This window comes from Capra hircus, chromosome 6, assembly GCF_001704415.2.
Source record: "Capra hircus breed San Clemente chromosome 6, ASM170441v1, whole genome shotgun sequence".
Lineage (NCBI taxonomy): Eukaryota > Metazoa > Chordata > Mammalia > Artiodactyla > Bovidae > Capra > Capra hircus.
Window position 1 is genome coordinate 95,800,347 of NC_030813.1, and position 19,659 is coordinate 95,820,005.

Consider the following 19,659-nt stretch of genomic DNA (forward strand, 5'->3'; position numbering starts at 1 on the left):
TTTCCAAGTAGAGGTCTACATTGAAGTTAAAGTTCTGAGAGTGTTTAGTGTGCAAATGCTCAGTTATGAGATTGCTGTTACTAGAGAAGTGAGCATAGATTGAGAAGAAACGTGAAGACAGAGTCCAGGGACACTCCAGCATGTCACCTGAATCTTCACTCAGGACTCCACTGGGTGCTAATGTGGAGGACAGTGTACTAACATAGGGTAGCGTGTACTCTGTAGATTCTGACTATATGGATATCACCTTCAGTAGTGCATCCCATGATCATGTTGGCTTATGGCACAGTCAAGTCAGAATATAAACTTAGCTCAGTGTTACAGTGAGCTAGAATGTCATATTTTAAAATATGAATTGTTATTAAGCCAAATGCTTCATTCTGTCCTAATGGAGTTAACTAGTTGGCATACAAAAGCAATGATTTGTATTTTTTTTCTTGAGTATTTTATGAGCTTTTCATGTTTTTTGAGTTATTTGTCTCAAACTATCAGGATATTTTGGGATTCTAAATAACGAATCCAACATGTTAGCTATGCCTCATACATCCAGACATTCAACACTTTTAGGTTTGATAAGTAAGGCATTAATAGGGATTATTGGATACTGTAAGGTCATATCTTGAAATCTTTGACTGATACACTAGAAACCTTCCTCTTCTAGCTGACAAAGCTGTTCAACTGTATGTAACTTATTGTCATCCTGGTTATATTCCCTTGGCTCTTCTAGGAAGGTTCTCCTCTTCCTAGAACCTTTCTCTCAGCTTCTCATGAGAGAAGCCATCTTTCTTTGAATTCTCACTTTATGTCACCTACTGCTGAAATCTCACCCACATTCTTGAGAGTGTAAATCACTTCCAGTGTCAATTTATTTCACTTCTGCCAAAAGGAATATCCAAAAGATGGTATGACATGTGCTCAAATATCACAGTTGGCCACCAGCCACCTCCAGCAATGTGAAAGTAAAAATTGTGCAGAGTAACTTTTATTCAGCCAAATGCAAAAAGAAAAAGTCCCTTAGCATGAAGACATTTCAGTTGCAACATTTATGAAGTGCCTGTTTTATGCAATGTGCTGTTTTAGATGCTATGAGGAGTATAATATGAATTATGGTTCCCTGCCATCACACTGTCTATCTGATCTAGAGGTCTGCAACTTACATTGCTGTTGAGCCACAACTCTATAATTTTCTTCATTTTTTGCATAATTTGTTTTCCAATCGTTGCCTGTGATTTCATTGCTTCTTTTTTTATTTATTTTTATTTTAATTGGAGGTTCATTACTTAATAATATTGTATTGGTTTTGCCATGCATCAACATGAATCCGCCACAGGTATACACGTGTTCCCCATCCTGAACCCCCCTCCCTCCTCCCTTCCCGTACCATCCCTCTGGGTCATCTCAGTGCACGAGCCCCAAGCATCCAGTATCATGCATCGAACCTGGACTGGCTATTAGTTTCATATATGATATTATACATGTTTCAATGCCATTCTCCCAAATCATCCCACCTTCACCCTCTCCCACAGAGTCCAAAAGACTGTTCTATACCACCATTAAAAAGAATACATTTGAATCAGTTCCAATGAGGTGGATGAAACTGGAGCCTATTATACAGAGTGAAGTAAGCTAGAAAGAAAAACACCAATACAGTATACTAACACATATATATGGAATTTAGAAAGATGGTAACGATAACCCTTTATGCAAGACAGCAAAAGAGACACAGATGTATAGAGCAGTCTTTTGGACTCATTGCTTCTTTAAGACACCTCTATAAGTTGTTACAAGGCACTTTTCTAAGTTCTTTCTAGCAGTGACAGTATTTGACTCTTTACATCCACATGCTTAGTATTCATATCCTGTGAACCACCTTTTCTTCTATACTGTCATACAGAGTTTGTATGAGAAATAAGAACACTGAGTCTTTTAGAGGTTAAACCATATAGTTTCTGGCCAGCAGGGTCTAGAAAATAAATGCCTTCATCTCCAGTTCTGTTCTTTTTTCTCTAGTCCACAAACTGTGACTTCAAAATTGCAGAGGCATTGAATTTAAGGACCCCTAGTAACGGTGAATACAGACTCAAAACTCTCTAAACTGTACCTCATGACTGTTATGAATGCCATGTAAAATGAGATATTGCTGCTCCTGATCTTAGGAGCAGGCTACTACTATTACACTCCCAGGAAATATTTGAGGTCTGAAACTTGTGTCTCGGTTACAAGGGATCATTTATTCCTGAAATATTTGCAGTAGTATTTTTATAAGGCATGTGACCAAATCATAATATGTGCATTTAGCAGTGAAGGGATAAAGGTGGTTGATTATCAGTAGGAAACTTGGATGTTATATACTTGAAATTGGGATACAAAACAGAATAGACAGCTCAAGATCGCAAAGGGAAAAATTAGTAATCCATGAATAATAAACAGGAAAAATATTTTCAAAAGGTAGGATGTCAGAAGACCTCTGAGATCAGTTTAACATATATGATCTGCACTTATGTATAGCAGATTACCTAAATTCAAACTGACCTTGGCCACTGTATGGAGGCAGTATTTTTGAAAGAATGAGCTGTACTAAAACAGTTTCTGCAATATATTAGGCACAACTATGCTTTCCTTCCATGTTAGGCATGCAGAACTTTTTCCCACCTGTTTATTTTTCCTTAAACAAATATATTATCTGATATAACTTGTCCAAAGAAAATTTTCTCTTCCTCTATATGAATGAACTCCCCTCTTACCCTTTTGCTAAATCCTGGAGTTGTGATGTAGTTCAGGATCTTATATTACATCCATGTCACTTTTTGGAATCACTTCAATGGTATAGTGACTTGAATTATTTTCAAGTATTTAATCAGCTTCTGTTTAAGTCGATTTTCTCCTTTGATGGTGAAATTTATTTTCCAAATGCAAATGTATGATAATACAGATTGGACTCCTTGTACTGTTATAAAGTTTGAAACAAATAATAAGCTTTTGTCTTAAAGTCTTTTATAGCTGTAAAAAGTAGAAAAATTAAGAATGTTTTATCAGGTCTGTACTGTAGGTTTCTTGTGTATGTGTGCTAAGTCACTTCCATCATGTTCAACTCTTTCTGACCCTGTGGACTGTAGCCCAATAGGCTCCTCTGTCCATGAGATTCTCCAGGCAAGAATACTGGCGTGTGTTGCCATGCCCTCCTCCAGGGGATCTTCCCGACCCAGGGATCGAACCTGCGTCTCCTGGATTGGCAGGCGGGTTCCTTACCACTGGCACCACTTATGGCAGCTATTAAATACTGTAGTCGTTTATTTTCTTTTCATTGTTGAAAAATTAAGGTGTAATTCCATGGGAATGGATGGCTCCTAAAGAAACAGTTCTGAGTGTCCAAAATATAAGGAAGAAGTTTTTTAATAAATGGATTTAGACTTAACTCTGTGGTAAAAAAATAGTAGGTGTCTTAATCGAAGTTTTAGATTTATAATTAAGCTATGATATTTACTTGTTTGTGCTCTTTGGGAAAATGAAATGCCTTTTCTGTACATCAGTTTTCTCAGCTATGGATTCAAGGTGAACATTGGCTCTTAGTCATTCAATTATGGAACTCTTTAAATGAGATAGAGTATGTAATGTTCTTAGTGAGTGCTCAGTAAATATTAGTTATTACTAAGATTTACAAGAAGAGTATTACATAAAGTAGTGATCTCAGAGGGTTGAAGAAAGAAACCACTAGGAAAAATTAAGAAGTTTCAGCTACTTTTAGTGGGCTTCCCTGGTGGTTCTGATGGTAAAGAATCCACTTGCAGTACAGGAAACTCAGGTTCGACGCTTGGGTCAAGAAGATGCCCTGGATAAGGGAATGGCTACCCACTCCAATATTCTTGCCTGGAGAATTCCATGGATAGAGGAGCCTGGTGGGCTTCAGTCCACGGGGTTGCAAAGAGTTGGACATGACTGAGCAACTAACACTTCTGAAATTGAGACTCAGAACTAACAGTTTATTATAGCTATATTAAATACCTAACAAGGTAAAATGAGGATGTTAAACTTGTAATCTCACTGTTTTATCATGCAGCATTGTTTGTTTAATATATAAAATTAATTTTTATTGGAGTGTAGTTGCTCTACTATGTGCTAACCATGGGAGTGTTGCACTTATCTCCCATGCGGTAAGGTCATGCTTAAAATCTTGCATGCTAGACTTCAGCATTGTGTGAATCAAAACCTTCCAGTGTCCAAGTTGGATTTAGAGAAAGAAGGGGAACCAGAGATCAAATTGGTAACATTCACTGGATCATAGAGAAAGCTAGGGGATTTCAGAAAAACATCTATTTCTGTTTCATTGATTGCATCAAAGCCTTCGACTGTGTGGATCATAATGAACTGTGGAAATCTCTTAACAAAATGGTAATACCAGAACATCTTACCTGTCTCTGGAGAAACCTGTATGCGGTTCAGGAAGCAACAGTTAGAACCAGTTCAAGAGTGGGAAAGGAGTATGACAGGGCTGTCTGCTGTCACCCTATTTGTTGAATCTATACACTGAGCATATCATGAGAAATGATGGACTGGATGAGTTACAAGCTGGAATCAAGATAGGCAGGGGAAACATCAATAACCTCAGATATGTGGATACTACTCTATTGGTAGAAAGCGAAGAGGAACTAAAGAATCTCTTGATGAAGGTGAAGGAGGAGAGTAAAAGACCTGGCTTAAAAATAAATATTAAAAAAACTAAGACCATGGCATCCAGTTCCATTACTTCATGGCAAATAGAAGGAGAAAGGGTGGAAGTAGTGACAGATTTCCTCTTCTTGGGCTCCAAGATCGTTGCAGATTGTGAATGCAGCCATGAAATCAGAAGATGTTTGCTTCTTGGCAGAAAAGCTATGGTGAACCTAGACAGTGTGGTGAAGAGCAGAGACATTACTCTGCTGACAAAGGCCCGTATAGCCAAGGCTTTGGTCTTCCCAGTGGTCGTGTACAGTTGTGAGAGCTGGACTGTAGAGCAGGTAGAGTGCTGAAGAATTGATGCCTTTGAACTGTGGTGCTGGAGAAGACTCCTGAGAGTCCCCTGGACAGTAAGGAGATCAAATCAGTCAATCTTAAGGGAAATAAACCCTGAATGCTCATTGGAAGGACTGATGCTGAAGCTGAAACTCCAGTATTTTGGTCATGTGATGCAAACACATTGGAAAAGTCCCTGATGAGGGGAAAGATTGAAGGCAGAAGGAGAAGAGGGTGTCAGAAGATGAGATGTCTGGTATCACCAATGCAATGGACATGAACTTGGGAAAACTTCAGGAGATGGTGAGGGACAGAGAGACCTGGTGTGCTGCAGTCCATGGGGTTGTAAAGAGTTGGACACGACTTGGCGACTGAATAGCAACATAGTTGCCTTACAATATTGTATAAGTTTCTACTGTATGGTACAATTAATCACCCATCAGTTCAGTTCAGTTCAGCTGCTCAGTCATGTCTGACTCTTTGTGACCCCATGAATCGCAGCACGCCAGGCCTCCCTGTCCATCACCAACTCCTGGAGTTCACTCAAACTCATGTCCATCGAGTTGGTGATGCCATCCAGCCATCTCATCCTCTGTCGTCCCCTTCTCTTGCACCCAATCCCTCACAGCATCAGGGTCTTTTCCAATGAATCAACTCTTTGCATGAGGTGGCCAAAGTATTGGAGTTTCAGCTTCAGCATCAGTCCTTCCAACGAACACCCAGGCCTGATCTCCTTTAGGATGGACTGGTTGGATCTCTTTGCAGTCCAAGGGACTCTCAAGAGTCTTCTCGAACACCACAGTTCAAAAGCATCAGTTCTTCGGTGCTCAGCTTTCTTCACAGTCCGACTCTCACATCCATACATGACCACTGGAAAAACCATAGCCTTGACTAGACGGACCTTTGTTGGCAAAGTAATGTCTCTGCTTTTGAATATGCTATCTAGGTTGGTCATAACTTTCCTTCCAAGGAGTAAGAGTCTTTTAATCACCCATACATATGCATATATCCCCTCCGTTTTGGACTTCCTCCCATTCGGGTCACCACAGGGCATTAAATAGAGTTCCTTGTGGTCTATAGTATGTTCTCATTAGCTATCTATTTTATACATAGTATCAATAGTGTATATATATGTCAGTCTCAATCCCACCTCCTTCCACTCCCCTTTTCCTTCTTGGTATCCATACATTTGTTTTCTCTATCTGTGATACAGGGTTATTTAAAGTGGAAATTTGTGCTTTGTTATTGTTTTAAGTCACTAAGTTGTACCCAACTCTTTGCAACCCTGTTGACCGTAACATCAGGCTCTTATGTCTATAGGATTTCCCAGACAAAAATACTGGAGTGAGTTGCCATTTCCTTCTTCAGGGGAACTTCCTGACCCAGGGCTGGAACCCTCACCTCCTGCTTGGCAGGCAGGTTCCTTACTGCTGAGTCACCAGGAAACAATAACTCAACTTTTCCCTACATTTTGAGTTTATCTGATTAAGATAATTAACATTTTTTATTTTATAAACTTTCCTTGATGGAAAATATGCCATATTTTGTGCATTTTGAAATGTAAGTGTATAAATAAATAAATAATAAATACCACTGGAGTTTGAGGATATTGTTTGAGGATATTGAGTTTGAGGATATATTCTTTCTCTGTTCTTCACCTAAATTTAGATTTTATTGAGAGAATATCCTACAGTCAGATGGAAAAAGATGTTTTCTTCAAACAGATAAATAAATCTCTATTGAATGGATGTTTAGGCTTAAAGCACATGCACTTGCCATTGCTACTACTTTTCCTAGGATAGGTTTTGGAACAACTAGCCTAAAAGGGAATGTTTTGCTCTACAGTGTAGAATTTAATTTATCTAGGATCACTCTGGTGGCTCAGTGGGAAATAATCTGCCTGTCAGTGCAGGAGTCATAGTTCAATCCCTGGGTCAGGAAGATCCCCTGGAGAAGGAAATAACAACCCACTCCAGTATTCTTGCCTGGGAAATTCCATGGGCAGAGGAACTTGGTAGGCTACAGTCCATGGGGTCCCATATGAGTCAGACACAACTTAGCAACTAATCAACAGCAGGATCACTATACCAGTTCACACTTACGGCTTTATTAGCTCCACCCAGTTGAGAGAAACAAGGATTACCAACTTGTCCAATTCTATAGGGAGGAGTAAGAGGTAGAACAAAGCAGTTTTCTTAAAAATTAAGAGGTTCTAAGTAAGTGTAGAAGAAGAGAATACAGAAATGGAACCCTAGATGCATATGCCTGTTAAAGCTGGACTACTTGGCAAGATCATTGGCATTCACTGCAGTTGTGTAAGATGATCAATATCCTAAATGATCTAGCCTAAAAAATAACCTAACAAAATAAAATACATTTGTACATATAAACATGGAAAGTGAAAGTGAAGTTTACTCAGTGGTGTCCGACTCTTTGCGATCCATGGCCTATACAGTCCATGAAATTATCCAGGCCAGAATACTGAAATGGGTAGCCTTTCCCTTCACCAGGGCATCTTTCCAACCCAGGGATCAAACCCGGGTCTCCCACATTGCAGGTGGATTCTTTACCAGCTGAGTCACAAGGGAAGCCCAAGAATACCAGGGTGGGTAGCCTATCTCTTCTCCAGTGGATCTTCCTATCCCATGAATCGAACCGGGGTCTCCTGCATTGCAGGCAGATTCTTTACCAACTGAGCTATGAAGGAAGAATTCAAAGGACTAATAGCAGACAATGATGTCATTTTTTTTCAAATTTCAAGATAATTAAATGAAAAATTATTGAAACTACTAAATAAAAAGACAAAATATCAGTTCTTTGCTTTTTGTCAGATCATTCCAGTATAAAATTTAAATATAAAAAGTAATCATTAGGTTTGGGTTGTGTGTGTGTGCTCAGTTACTCAGTCATGTCCTATTCTTTGAAACCCGACAGATTGTAGCCCTCCTGCCAGGCTTCTCTCTGTCCGTGGGATTTCCCCAACAAGAATACTGGAGTGGCTTGCTGTTTCTTCCTCCAGAGGATCTTCCTGACCCAGGGATCAAACCAGCATCTTCTGCATTGGCAGGCTGATTCTTTACCACTGAGCCACCAGGGAATTCAGCAGCCTGGTGGCTAACTTCTATTCTTACCTTGGTTGCTTAGCACGAAGCTGGCTCAGCAGGTGTGAGTTAGTTCAATAGAAGAACAGTCACTGGGGTCCAAAGGCAACCCCTTTCAAACAGGGCCTCTCCCCTGACAAGAAAGTTTTACTGATACGGATCACATAGATTTCCTTGGCCCTTAGCCTTACACACTCATGGGGTGTTATTGATGCCAGTTTCCTCTCTGCTGGAATGTTGGCCATGTGCGTGTGGATTTGAGCAGTGGATGATGAGCACTGAGGGCTGGGCATGCTGTGTGTTCTACTGCTTCTTGCTTATCTGGATAACCCCCGTATTCCGTCTGCACTGTGAAATGGTGGTGGTGTGTGCCCATGACTAGCAACTAGGAAGCAGAGAGGGACACTCATGTTTCAAGGTAAACACAGGGACCACCATCAAAAGCTGAAAGTATGAATTATGTGGCTCAGATGGAAAAGGATCCATCTGCAATGAGGGAGACCCGAGTTCGATCTCTGGGTCAGGAAAATCTCCTCTAGAAGGAAATGGCTACCCACTCCAGTATTCTTGTCATGGACAGTGGAGGCTGGCAGGCTACAGTCCATAGGGTCACAGAGTCAGACATGACTGAGCAACGCACACACACACACACGAATTATATACTACATCTGGAAGGCAGAATGGGTAGATGTCAGTGAACTTGGATTGGACACCTGTCCTCTGAGGTCTGTGTGATACTAGAAGGAGAAATTTAATCTTAAGAAGATCAAAAAGAGATTGATGATGAAGAGAATTCCGAGCCATTGGAATATTTTCCTCAGAGAAAGTGTGTTTAAACTAGGAAGAAAGGAATTGAGTTTGTTTTGCACTGGCAAGATCACATATTTTGCCACCAGTTGAAATGAAGGATCACAAGGTAAGTTCAGTTACAGAGAAAAAATTTTACAGCTCCATCTTTCGTGACTCAGTTATAAAAAATTCATACCTCAATTAAAAGAGAAATTGTTATTTGTATTCTGTTTGAGGTCATGTTAAGATAAGTTATTTGTATTTTTAAAAATAGGAGTTAGATGATTTCTCTTGGAGAGATGTTTCTGTGCAAATACATTTTCTTTGGAAGAGCATTTAATTTTCAACCAAATGCTTGCTAAGCATGTCTTTGACTTTATTTTCCAAAGGTAGAAATTGGCCTAATGGGAGAAGAAAAATATCAAAATGATTTTTCTACTGTGTTTTCATAATAATCATCTTTCCTTAAACATAAAAGAAGTTATACTAGTACATCTAACTCTAGATACAGACTGGAAGACTGAAAGAGATTGTATCACCAAGAGGAAATAGCATTAAAAAAATCCTCCTACTGATTTACTGTGCTGTATGCGCTAGTCATGTCCAACTCTGTGACCTCATAAACTGTAGCCCCCCAGGTTCCTCTGTCCATGGAATTTTGCAGGCAAAAATACTGAAGCAGGTTGCCATTTCCTCCTCCAGGGGATCTTCCCTACTCAGGGATCAAACCCACTTCTCTTGTGTCTCCTGCTTTGGCAGGTGGATTCTTTACCACTGCACCACCTGCAAAGTCCACTGACTCCCTACATCACCTTTTAAACAAAAGAAATGGAGACAAATGTCAGGAATGTGCTTTCAAAATGAGCTTTTTGCTTGTGGTATTTCATTCTGGCTCTAAACGTAACCTACAAATGAAATGAAAAGAGGACATTTGTTTTTACAGAAAACCAAAACCAGTCTGTTTTGTCCCCTACTCTCTAACATTTCATTGTGCCAGCTGTTTTTTTTTTTGTTTGTTTGTTTTTGAATCTTTTCCTTTAGAAACAATTTTAAACTATTGAAAAGACACAAGAATAATACAATATCTGTATACCATTTACCCAGATTCACCTATTGTTTGCTATTATTTTTAATGACACTTGTCAAAATTTTAGTATGTTGAGTACTAAAAGCTAGTCATGCTGCTTTGTTTTAATGGGCAACATTCCTGTTTCCAGCGATGGTGAGCTCTGGCCAGTCCATGAAAGTCCTCTTAGGCCGATAGGAATCAAATTACCTTTCTTAGGGAGGCCTCTCCACTTGTTGACAGAAGAGTCAGTGAAGCTCCCAAGAATAGGTATAGATTAAACGTTAAAGTCCCATTTTCGAATCTCACTGCTCCTCTGAAACTAACAGTATCTTGTAAATCTTTCCAGAAACATTCCATGGATGTACAAAGATACATGGCTATTACTATAGCAACAGGTACATAGTTGTAGACCCATGAAGAGGTATAAATACATTAGTAAAAGGAATTATCGATATAGATTTAGAAATAATTTTCCATATATACTCTAATGGGATTATGTTGCATATGCTTTTATGCAGCTTACTGTTTCCATGTGGCAATAAATCTAAATTCGTTTGTGAAGTTAGGTCATATAGATTTGCCTCAATCTTTTTTAAAAACTGCATAGTATTTCTTTTTTTTTTTTTAGCTTTTTCTGTTATAAAACTAATAAATATCCTTAGCTTACCCGAGAGTTTCTATAAAATAAATTTATAGCAGGGTATGTGTGGATTTAAATTGTGATAACAGTTTTTAGATAATTTTGATAATGATTGTTATTTCTTGTGTTTGGAAAATAGTATGCATTCAGAAAATATTTACAGAAAGAGGGAAGGGAGGAAAAGAGGTAGACAGGGAGCAAAAGAAGTAGTGAAGGCTAGTCTCTTGGGGACAGTTTTCTTTACCTAAGTGAAGAAGAAGATGGACCTTTCAAACAAGGTTATGATTGCTTTTATTTAACAGTTTTCTATTATGCTTTATATTTTTAATTTATGTACTTTTTATGTTGTGTAATTTTTATATCTTTAGAGACAAACTTGACTGTTACTTCCTTAGGAGGAATATAAAAATTAGAATGTTAAATATTCTTATTGTATGGTCTTGTCATACCCTAAACTTCTTCATCACACCTGCATTTTCTTTCAATATCTGTCTCCTTAGATAGACCAGAGGCAAGAAGCGCCATAAGGAATGAGACCATGTCTGTCTTTTCAGTGTATTCTCTAAATAAGGATGTTTAGGTGTTCAGCATTTGTTAAAACCAAACACGTGGGGAGGAGAGAATTAGAGAGACACAGAGAGACAGAGAGAAATGGACACAGAGAGAGAGAAATAGAGAGAAAGGAAGGAAGGGCGGGAGGGAGAAGAGGAAGGAAATGAGCAGGGTGATGCCAGGAGTTAGAGCTGTAAATATGGGGGAAATCGGTGAAAACCACTGCAGACAGTGACTGCAACCATGAAATTAAAAGACACTTGCTGCTTGGAAGAAAAGCTATGACAAAAATAGACAGCGTATATAAAAGCAGAAACATCACTTTGCTGACAAAGGTCAGTATAGTCAAAACTATGGTTTATCCAGTATGTATGGATGTGACAGTTGGACCATAAAGAAGGCTGAACACCAAAGAATTGATGCTCTCGAATTGTGCTCCAGAGAAGACTCTTGAGTCCCTCGGACAGCAAGGAGATCAAAGCAGTTAATCCTAAAGGAAATCAATCCTGAATATTCATTGGAAGGACGGATGTTGAAGCTAACGCTCCAATATTTTGGCCACCTGATGCAAAGAGCCGACTCATTTGAAAAGACTCTGATGCTGGGAAAAATTGAGAGCAGGAGGAGAAGGGGGCAACAGAGGATGAGATTGTTCAATGGCATCATCGACTCAATGGACATGAGTTTGAGCAAGCTCTGGGAGAGAGTGAAGGACAGGGAAAGCTAGTGTGCTGCAGTACATTGGGTCACAGAGTAAGACACGACTGAATGACTGAAAATAACAAGGTGAAAAGTCAATGGTAAGAAAGAAAAAATCTCACAGGTATATGAATCTCAGTATTTTCTTACTTTAGAATTGGGAAACATTGGGTCATTTTCCTGAAAACCAGAGGAGCTGACTGTAGCTTAGTTTCTGACTGCAGAGTGAAAGCTGTGAGTGTTAGAAGGTCTAGAGTAAGAAGGATTGTTTGTAGGACTTGTTTTTCCATTTCAGTGATACAGAGAGAACTAGGAAAGGTATCACTGTAAAGATGAATACCTGCTTTCTACTGTTAATGCTAGGAAAATAGGAATATAATTCCAATCATGAATCCATCATAGAAGGGCTGTTTGGAAATTGCACTGGACTCGAAGCTTATGTAATTTAATAGCATGAAGGTTCTCTGAGGTGGTTTTGCTTATTTTTATTTTAGATAGAGTACAATATAGTAGAGACATTTATAAAACACTTCCTAGCTGAAATTTCTTTTTGCATCTAGTATATCATAATTATATAACTCTTCATCTTAATATTTTTCTATGTCTGTTATACCTGGTCTTCCCCCATGGCTCAAATGGTAAAGAATCTGCCCACAAGGCAGGAGAACCGGGTTTAATCCCTGGGTCAGAGAAGGTATTTATATAATTATACTACGTAGAGACATTCACACTAAAGAAATGAACTGTCTTAAATTCAATACCATTCACAAGTGTTGCTAAACATAAAACAGTAAGAAGTAAATTATTCAATTTATCAGCTTCTTGCTTTTTCTGTTTCACTTTCATTTTTAGGCTGTGTGTGTTTTTGCTAACATTTAAAAGTGGATTCTTGAAAGGAAAATAAATGATACATTTAATTATTAACAGGTTGCATATTTTTGTTCATTTCACTTATCAGTATGCCTGACTGATGGCTGATTCCAGTAATAACAGAGAGTGGGCTTCAAATTTTACTCTAATAGGGTGAATTGTTAACCTATGGAACATGCCTCATTTGGATTTCCTCTCAATTATTGGAGTTAAATCAACAGGAGGCTGATGCTGCTCATACCTTTAAGAAGAAACTGGCAGAAAGTAGTGCTCATAGCGAAGTTTCCTTTACAAGTTAGGAAAACATTTTGGCTTCATCCTACGTATACTACACTCCAAGGTCTATTGCTACTGTTTTCCGAATTACTCACTGACTTGATGAATGGCAGTTACAAGTAGTGCTTTTATTGCAATACACAGATGTTGGTATTTTCCACAATTTTCTGGAGGTAAAGGAGAGCTTTCATATAGAAAAACCTATTTCAGATGTAGTAAAAGAACCTAGATTTCTACGTTTTAAAGATCCAGACAACTCCTGGATTTTTCTTTTTACTTATTCTTTAAAGAAAGTCTATTTAAAGAGCCTGTCTTTCTTGGCATTGATAGAAAGCAGATGTTACCTGATGGGATGAAGCCAGGAGGTTTAACGCAGAATAATACAGAGATAGAAACATCACACTAGTATCTCAGACGGTAAAGCATCTGCCTGCAGTGGGTTCAGTTACTGGGTTGAGAAGATCCCCTGGAGAAGGAAATGGCAACCACCCAGTATTCTTGCCTGGAGAATTCCATGGACAGAGGAGCCTGGTGGGCTACAGTCCATGGGGTTGCAGAGTCGGATGTGACTGAGTGACTAACACACACACAGAAACATCATGTCAATGGTCAGAAATGGCTTACAATTTTAATATACAACTGAGTAAAGCTAAGAGAGTGGGTGTATGTGTTTGTGTCTATAAACCTGTGGATATGTATGGGGAGAGAGAGGTTCAGATGGAGCCAATGAGGAAAGTTCAGTTCAGTTCAGTGGCTCAGTCATGTCCAGCTCTGCGACCCATGAACTGCAGAACGCCAGGCCTCCCTGTCCATCACCAACTCCCTGAGTCCACCCAAAACCATATCCATTGAGTCGGTTTATTTTCATTTTTACTGGACTGTAGTTGTTTTAAACAGTGTTGTGTTGGTTTCTGCTGTTATAGGAAAGGGAATCAGCTATATGTATATATGAATGAGTACTCAGTTGCTCAGTCATGTCCCACTCTTTGCGACCCCATGGACAATAGCCCACCAGGCTCCTCTGTCCATGGAATTTTCCAGGCAAGAATAGTGGAAGGGGTTGCCATTTCCTACTCCATTGAATCTTCCCCGACACAGAGACTGCACCTGCATCTCTTGAGTCTCTTGCATTAGCGGGCAGATCCTTTACCACTGTGCCATCTGGGAAGCCCCTATATGTATAAATATATCCCCTCTTTTTTGGATTTCCTTTTCATTTAAGTCAGCACAGAGCATTGAGTACATTTAAATTTATTTCAGTTTTTTAAGTTCGCAAAGTGTGTGAGACTTTTAATTAGAAATGATAATTCAATACAAAGAAATGTAGGGATGAATTTCTCAGAAAAGTTCCCAAGGAATTTTTTGTATAACCATACTGTTTTCTATTTGAGCACCTTACTATATTCAGAAACTTAAGATTGTTTTGGAGGGGGAAAAAAAGCTTACATTTTGTTAAATAATGTGACTTTTGTAAATCAATAAGACTTTTGCCTTGTGTATAATTATGTATACTAGCAAAGCTTTGCAGTGAAATCTGAATAATATTCATAGTTGTTAATTTTTTCCCATATGTCTGCTTTCTCCACACACACATAGTCTTCCCTATTATCAACATCAATGGAATGAGGGATGTAGGTTCATCAATTTATTACAACTGATGAACCTACATTGACACATCATGATCACCCAGTGTCCATACTTTACATTATAGTTGACTCTTGGTAATGTGCATTCTGTGGGTTTGGACAAATGTGAAATGACATGTACCCCTATGCCCTGAAAATCCTTTGTGCTCTGCCTTTTCATCACTCTCCACTGCCTGGCCCCCAAACTTTTGACAACTACTGATCTTTTTCTTGTTGTTACTGTTGTTTTATTTATTTACTTATTTTTTAAATATAAATTTATTTATTTTAATTGGAGGTTAAATACTTTACAATATTGTATTGGTTTTGCCATACATCAACATGAATCTGCCTCCATAGTTTCGCCTCTTTCAGAATGTCATACAGTTGGTAGTATACAGTATTTTTCAGGTTGGATTTTTTTTTTTTTTTCACTCAGGAATATGTCTTTAAATTTCTTCTGTGTCTTTTCATGACTTGGTCACTCATTCTTTTTGGCATTGAATGTTATTCCAGGGTTCATTTATCTATTCATTTTGGTTTCTTCCAAGGTTTAATAATTAACAATAAAGCTGCTCTAAGCATCTATGTGCAGGTTTTTCTGTAAGCATAATCATTCAACTCCTTGGGGGTAAATATCAAGGAATTCTCCAACGATTTTTTGATAGTGCTTTGAATATTTAAAAATTTCCCTACTTTTTGTTTATATGGCATTAATGGAATTTTTTACAGTTTCTATTTTATGTGTAATAGTATATTTTGGTAGCTTTTCACCAATGCCTAGCCTGTCTAGATATTAACCTGTTTGTATGCTACCTTCTATGATTTTTTGGTGACCATATATCTATGCCAACTAGTGGATTTTTTTCTATGAAAATAATGATTTTGTTTGAATAGTTCATAAATGACCCTCAAAATGATAAAGTGAAAAGAAGTAAAAAATTCTAAATGATGTTTGAACAAGTCAAATGAGTTTTCATAGTTATCTCCTTTGAATTGATCATGAGAAATGCTGGATTGGAAGAAACACCAGCTGGAATCAAGACTGCCGGGAGAAATATCAATCACCTCAGATATGCAGATGACACCACTCTTATGGCAGAAAGTGAAGAGGAACTAAAAAGCCTCTTGATGAAAGTGAAAGTGGAGAGTGAAAAAGTTGGCTTAAAGCTCAGCATTCAGAAAACGAAGATCATGGCATCCGGTCCCATCACTTCATGGGAAATAGATGGGGAAACAGTGGAAACAGTGTCAGACTTTATTTTCTTGGGCTCCAAAATCACTGCAGATGGTGATTGCAGCCATGAAATTAAAAGACGCTTACTCCTTGGAGGAAAAGTTATGACCAACCTAGATAGCATGTTGAAAAGCAGAGACATTACTTTGCCGACTAAGGTCCGTCTAGTCAAGACTATGGTTTTTCCAGTGGTCATATATGGATGTGAGAAATGGACTGTGAAGAAGGCTGAGCATTGAAGAATTGATGCTTTTGAACTGTGGTGTTGGAGAGGACTCTTGAGAGTCCCTTGGACTGCAAGGAGATCCAGCCAGTCCATTCTGAAGGAGATCAACCCTGGGATTTCTTTGGAAGGAATGATGCTAAAGCTGAAACTCCAGTACTTTGGCCACCTCATGCGAAGAGTTGACTCATTGGAAAAGACTCTGATGCTGGGAGGGATTGGGGGCAGGAGGAGAAGGGGACGACAGAGAATGAGATGGCTGGATGGTATCACCAACTCGATGGATGTGAGTCTGAGTGAACTCTGGGAGTTGGTGATGGACAGGGAGGCCTGGCGTCCTGCGATTCATGGGGTCACAAAGAGTTGGACACAACTGAGTGACTGAACTGAACTGAACTGAATGTTTTACCCACTGAAAGTTTGTTAAAACTTTAAGGCAGAATAATATTCATTAATATTTATAGGTTTCCAGTTAACTTCAGTTCAGATGACCGGATGCCATGATCTTCATTTTCTGAATGTTGAGCTTTAAGCCAACTTTTCCACTAGAGATCTCTTCAAGAAAGTTAGAGATACCAAGGGAACATTTCATGCAAAGATGGGCTCAATAAAGGACAGAAATGGTATGGACCTAACAGAAGCAAAAGATAGTAAGAAGAGGTGGCAAGAATACACAGAAGAACTGTACAAAAAAGATCTTCATGACCTGGATAATCACGATGGTGTGATCACTCATCTAGAGCCAGACATCCTGGAATGTGAAGTCAAGTGGGCTTTAGAAAGCATCACTATGAACAAAGCTAGTGGAGGTGATGGAATTCCAGTTGAGTTATTTCAAATCCTGAAAGATGATGCTGTGAAAGTGCTGCACTCAATATGCCAGGAAATTTGGAAAACTCAGCAGTGGCCACAGGACTGGAAAAGGTCAGTTTTCATTCCAATCCCAAAGAAATGCAATGCCAGAGCATGCTCAAACTACCACACACTTGCACTTATCTCACATGCTTGTAAAGTAATGCTCAAAATTCTCCAAGCCAGGCTTCAGCAATACGTGAACCGTGAACTTCCAGATGTCCAAGCTGGTTTTAGAAAAGGCAGAGGAACCAGAGATCAAATTGCCAACATCTGCTGGATCATGGAAAAAGCCAGAGAATTCCAGTTAAATTACATATTTATTTAATCTATATTTTATGAAGTTGTAATTTATTATTTGAAGAGATTTCAGTTCCCCTTTTCAGTTCTCCTTTCTGATCATATTAACAACTTCTTTAATAGAAGTTCTAATAATAATAAATAACATCAACAAGGTGCAGAGGGAAATGAGTCTTCTCTCTGTTCACAGAAGACCATTACACTGGTTTCAAAGTTGTGAATACCCTAGACTCACCTGAACCTCCCAATCCACCTTGACTGTACATAGTGCTGAAGTAGTAAAAAAGTTGCACATTTAAGAAACAGAGAGAACTGCAGGAGACAATCTTACTAGACAAGGCAGTTGAGGAGGAGGGAGCGATTTGAAGGGGGGGTTGACTTGGTGTTCACTTCGCCCCTCGGGAACGTTATTGCGCGTGGAACGGCTGCTTTTGGAAGGCTATTGCCCAGAAGAAAAGATGTTTGGTTTTCACAAGCCAAAGATGTACCGAAGTATAGAGGGCTGCTGTATTTGCAGAGCTAAATCCTCCAGTTCTCGATTCACTGACAGTAAACGCTATGAAAAGGATTTTCAGAGCTGTTTTGGGTTACATGAGACTCGGTCAGGAGATATCTGTAATGCCTGTGTCCTGCTTGTGAAAAGATGGAAGAAATTGCCAGCAGGATTAAAAAACAAAACAAAACAAAACAAAACAAAAAAACCCCTGGAATTGTGGTAGATGCAAGGGCAGGACGCAGTCTAAAGACTACACTGAAATCAAAGAAAGTGAAAACTCTATCTGGAAACAGGGTAAAAAGTAACCAGATCAGTAAACTGCAGAAGGAATTTAAAGGCCACAGTTCTGATGCTCACAGTACAACCTCAAGTGCCTGTCCAGCTCAGTCTCCCTGTTACAGTAACCAGTCAGATGATGGCTCAGATCCAGAGATGGCTTCTGGCTCCAACAGAACGCCAGTGTTTTCCTTTTTAGATCTCACATACTGGAAAAGACAGAAAATATGCTGTGGCATTATCTATAAGGGCCGTTTTGGGGAAGTCCTCATCAACACACATCTAGTCAAGCCTTGCTGCAGCAATAAGAAAGCAGCTGCTGAGAAGCTGGAGGAGCAGGGGCCAGAGCCTCTGCCTATCTCCACTCAGGAGTGGTGGCTAAGCTTTATGTAGAAGGGGAGCAAAAATGATTTAAATTTTGGAAAACAAAGCAACAAAATGACCCTCCTATTTTTAATTTGGATACCTGCTATTCTGCCAAAAGATGGATTTGTAGAATAGTTTTGAATGGGTTATTTTTCCTCCAGTTCCACAAACTCTAAAGCCAGTGAAGCTTACTAAGAGATAAAAAAGAAGTGTACATAATATTTAAGATACTGAGTATTTAATAGGAAAGCTGAATGCTGTTGTAAAGTGCTCTTTAAGTCTTTTTTAAAAATCCCCTTCTAACAAATGAAATTAGGGGAATTTTCAGGGGACAGAGATGGGATTTGTTGTATGATAAACGTATGTAAGTTTTAGTCTTTCTATTTTGAGAAGCAGTGGTTGGGGCAATTTTTAAGATGGCTGGCTACACTTGTTTTTCTTCATTATAATAAATTTGTCATAACTCAGTAAACATGGACTTGCCCCTAGAGGTAGTTGTTAATAACTGAAATCTTAAGGTCTTGCCGAGGTTCTGGTGATTCAAACCTGTACTACTGAATATTAAGCAGGACAGACAGCTCTCTGGTGTGAATATCTTGAAGGAGTAATTTCTAAATATGCAGAGGTAACTTGACTGTATATGTTGCATCTGTGTCTCCCTCCATACTGATATTTGATACAGATTTTAATTTATATGAAACTTAAAAAGCAGAATCAAAACTTAAAGCAGAATTAAAGTTCCTCTTGGGGAAATGTCCAGTCTTTAGGATAAGCAATCCTATATGAATAGTACCAAAGCATTACCACTTGGTAGAGAACATTCTCTATTAAAAATGTTAGATTATCTGAAAAATAACAATGTGCAAGTCTTTAGGATGGCACACGAGAAAAACAAAGGTCAATGCTTCTTGGGGCACATTTCTTAGAGGGCTTGCAAGTATGTAAATAATTTGTGTTACGTGACTGGTGACTTCACTGAAAACCTGCACAATTCAGTTTTAGCTCTGGATTACTTCCGCTGACCTTTGTGAAGGTTTTATCTGTGTAGAATGGTTGTTTGACTTGTTTTAACCTGTTAGGGTTTTGGGATTTTTTTTTTTTTCATTCTATATTAAAGTAAAATTCTACTAAAAGAAAAGAGGTGTGTGTTAATGCGGAGTGGGTTGGTTTTGGTTTGGCTTCTTTTAGTCAGGCTTTCTGAACATTGAGGTGTTAGATGATACATCCTAAATGTGGAGCTCTTCCATTCTAAAACCTTCATTAAAAGCCTTTTACTTGAACCCAAACCAAAGTACTATC

At 38.8% G+C, this 19,659-nt stretch overlaps 1 protein-coding gene and 1 pseudogene across 3 annotated transcripts in view; both read left to right on the forward strand.

Annotated features, from left to right (window-relative positions):
• C6H4orf22 (chromosome 6 C4orf22 homolog) overlaps nt 1–19,659 on the forward strand; it is a 710,136-nt gene that overhangs the window by 311,155 nt on the left and 379,322 nt on the right. Inside the window, exon 4 of one of the 3 annotated variants that reach the window (XM_005681815.3) lies at nt 12,919–12,990. The exons of the other annotated variants lie outside the window; for them this stretch is intronic. Coding sequence (XP_005681872.2) covers nt 12,919–12,990 — 72 coding nt within the window. The remainder of the gene's footprint in view (nt 1–12,918; nt 12,991–19,659) is intronic. 3 annotated transcript variants of the gene reach the window in all.
• Nucleotides 17,577–18,387, forward strand: LOC102178255 (annotated as a pseudogene).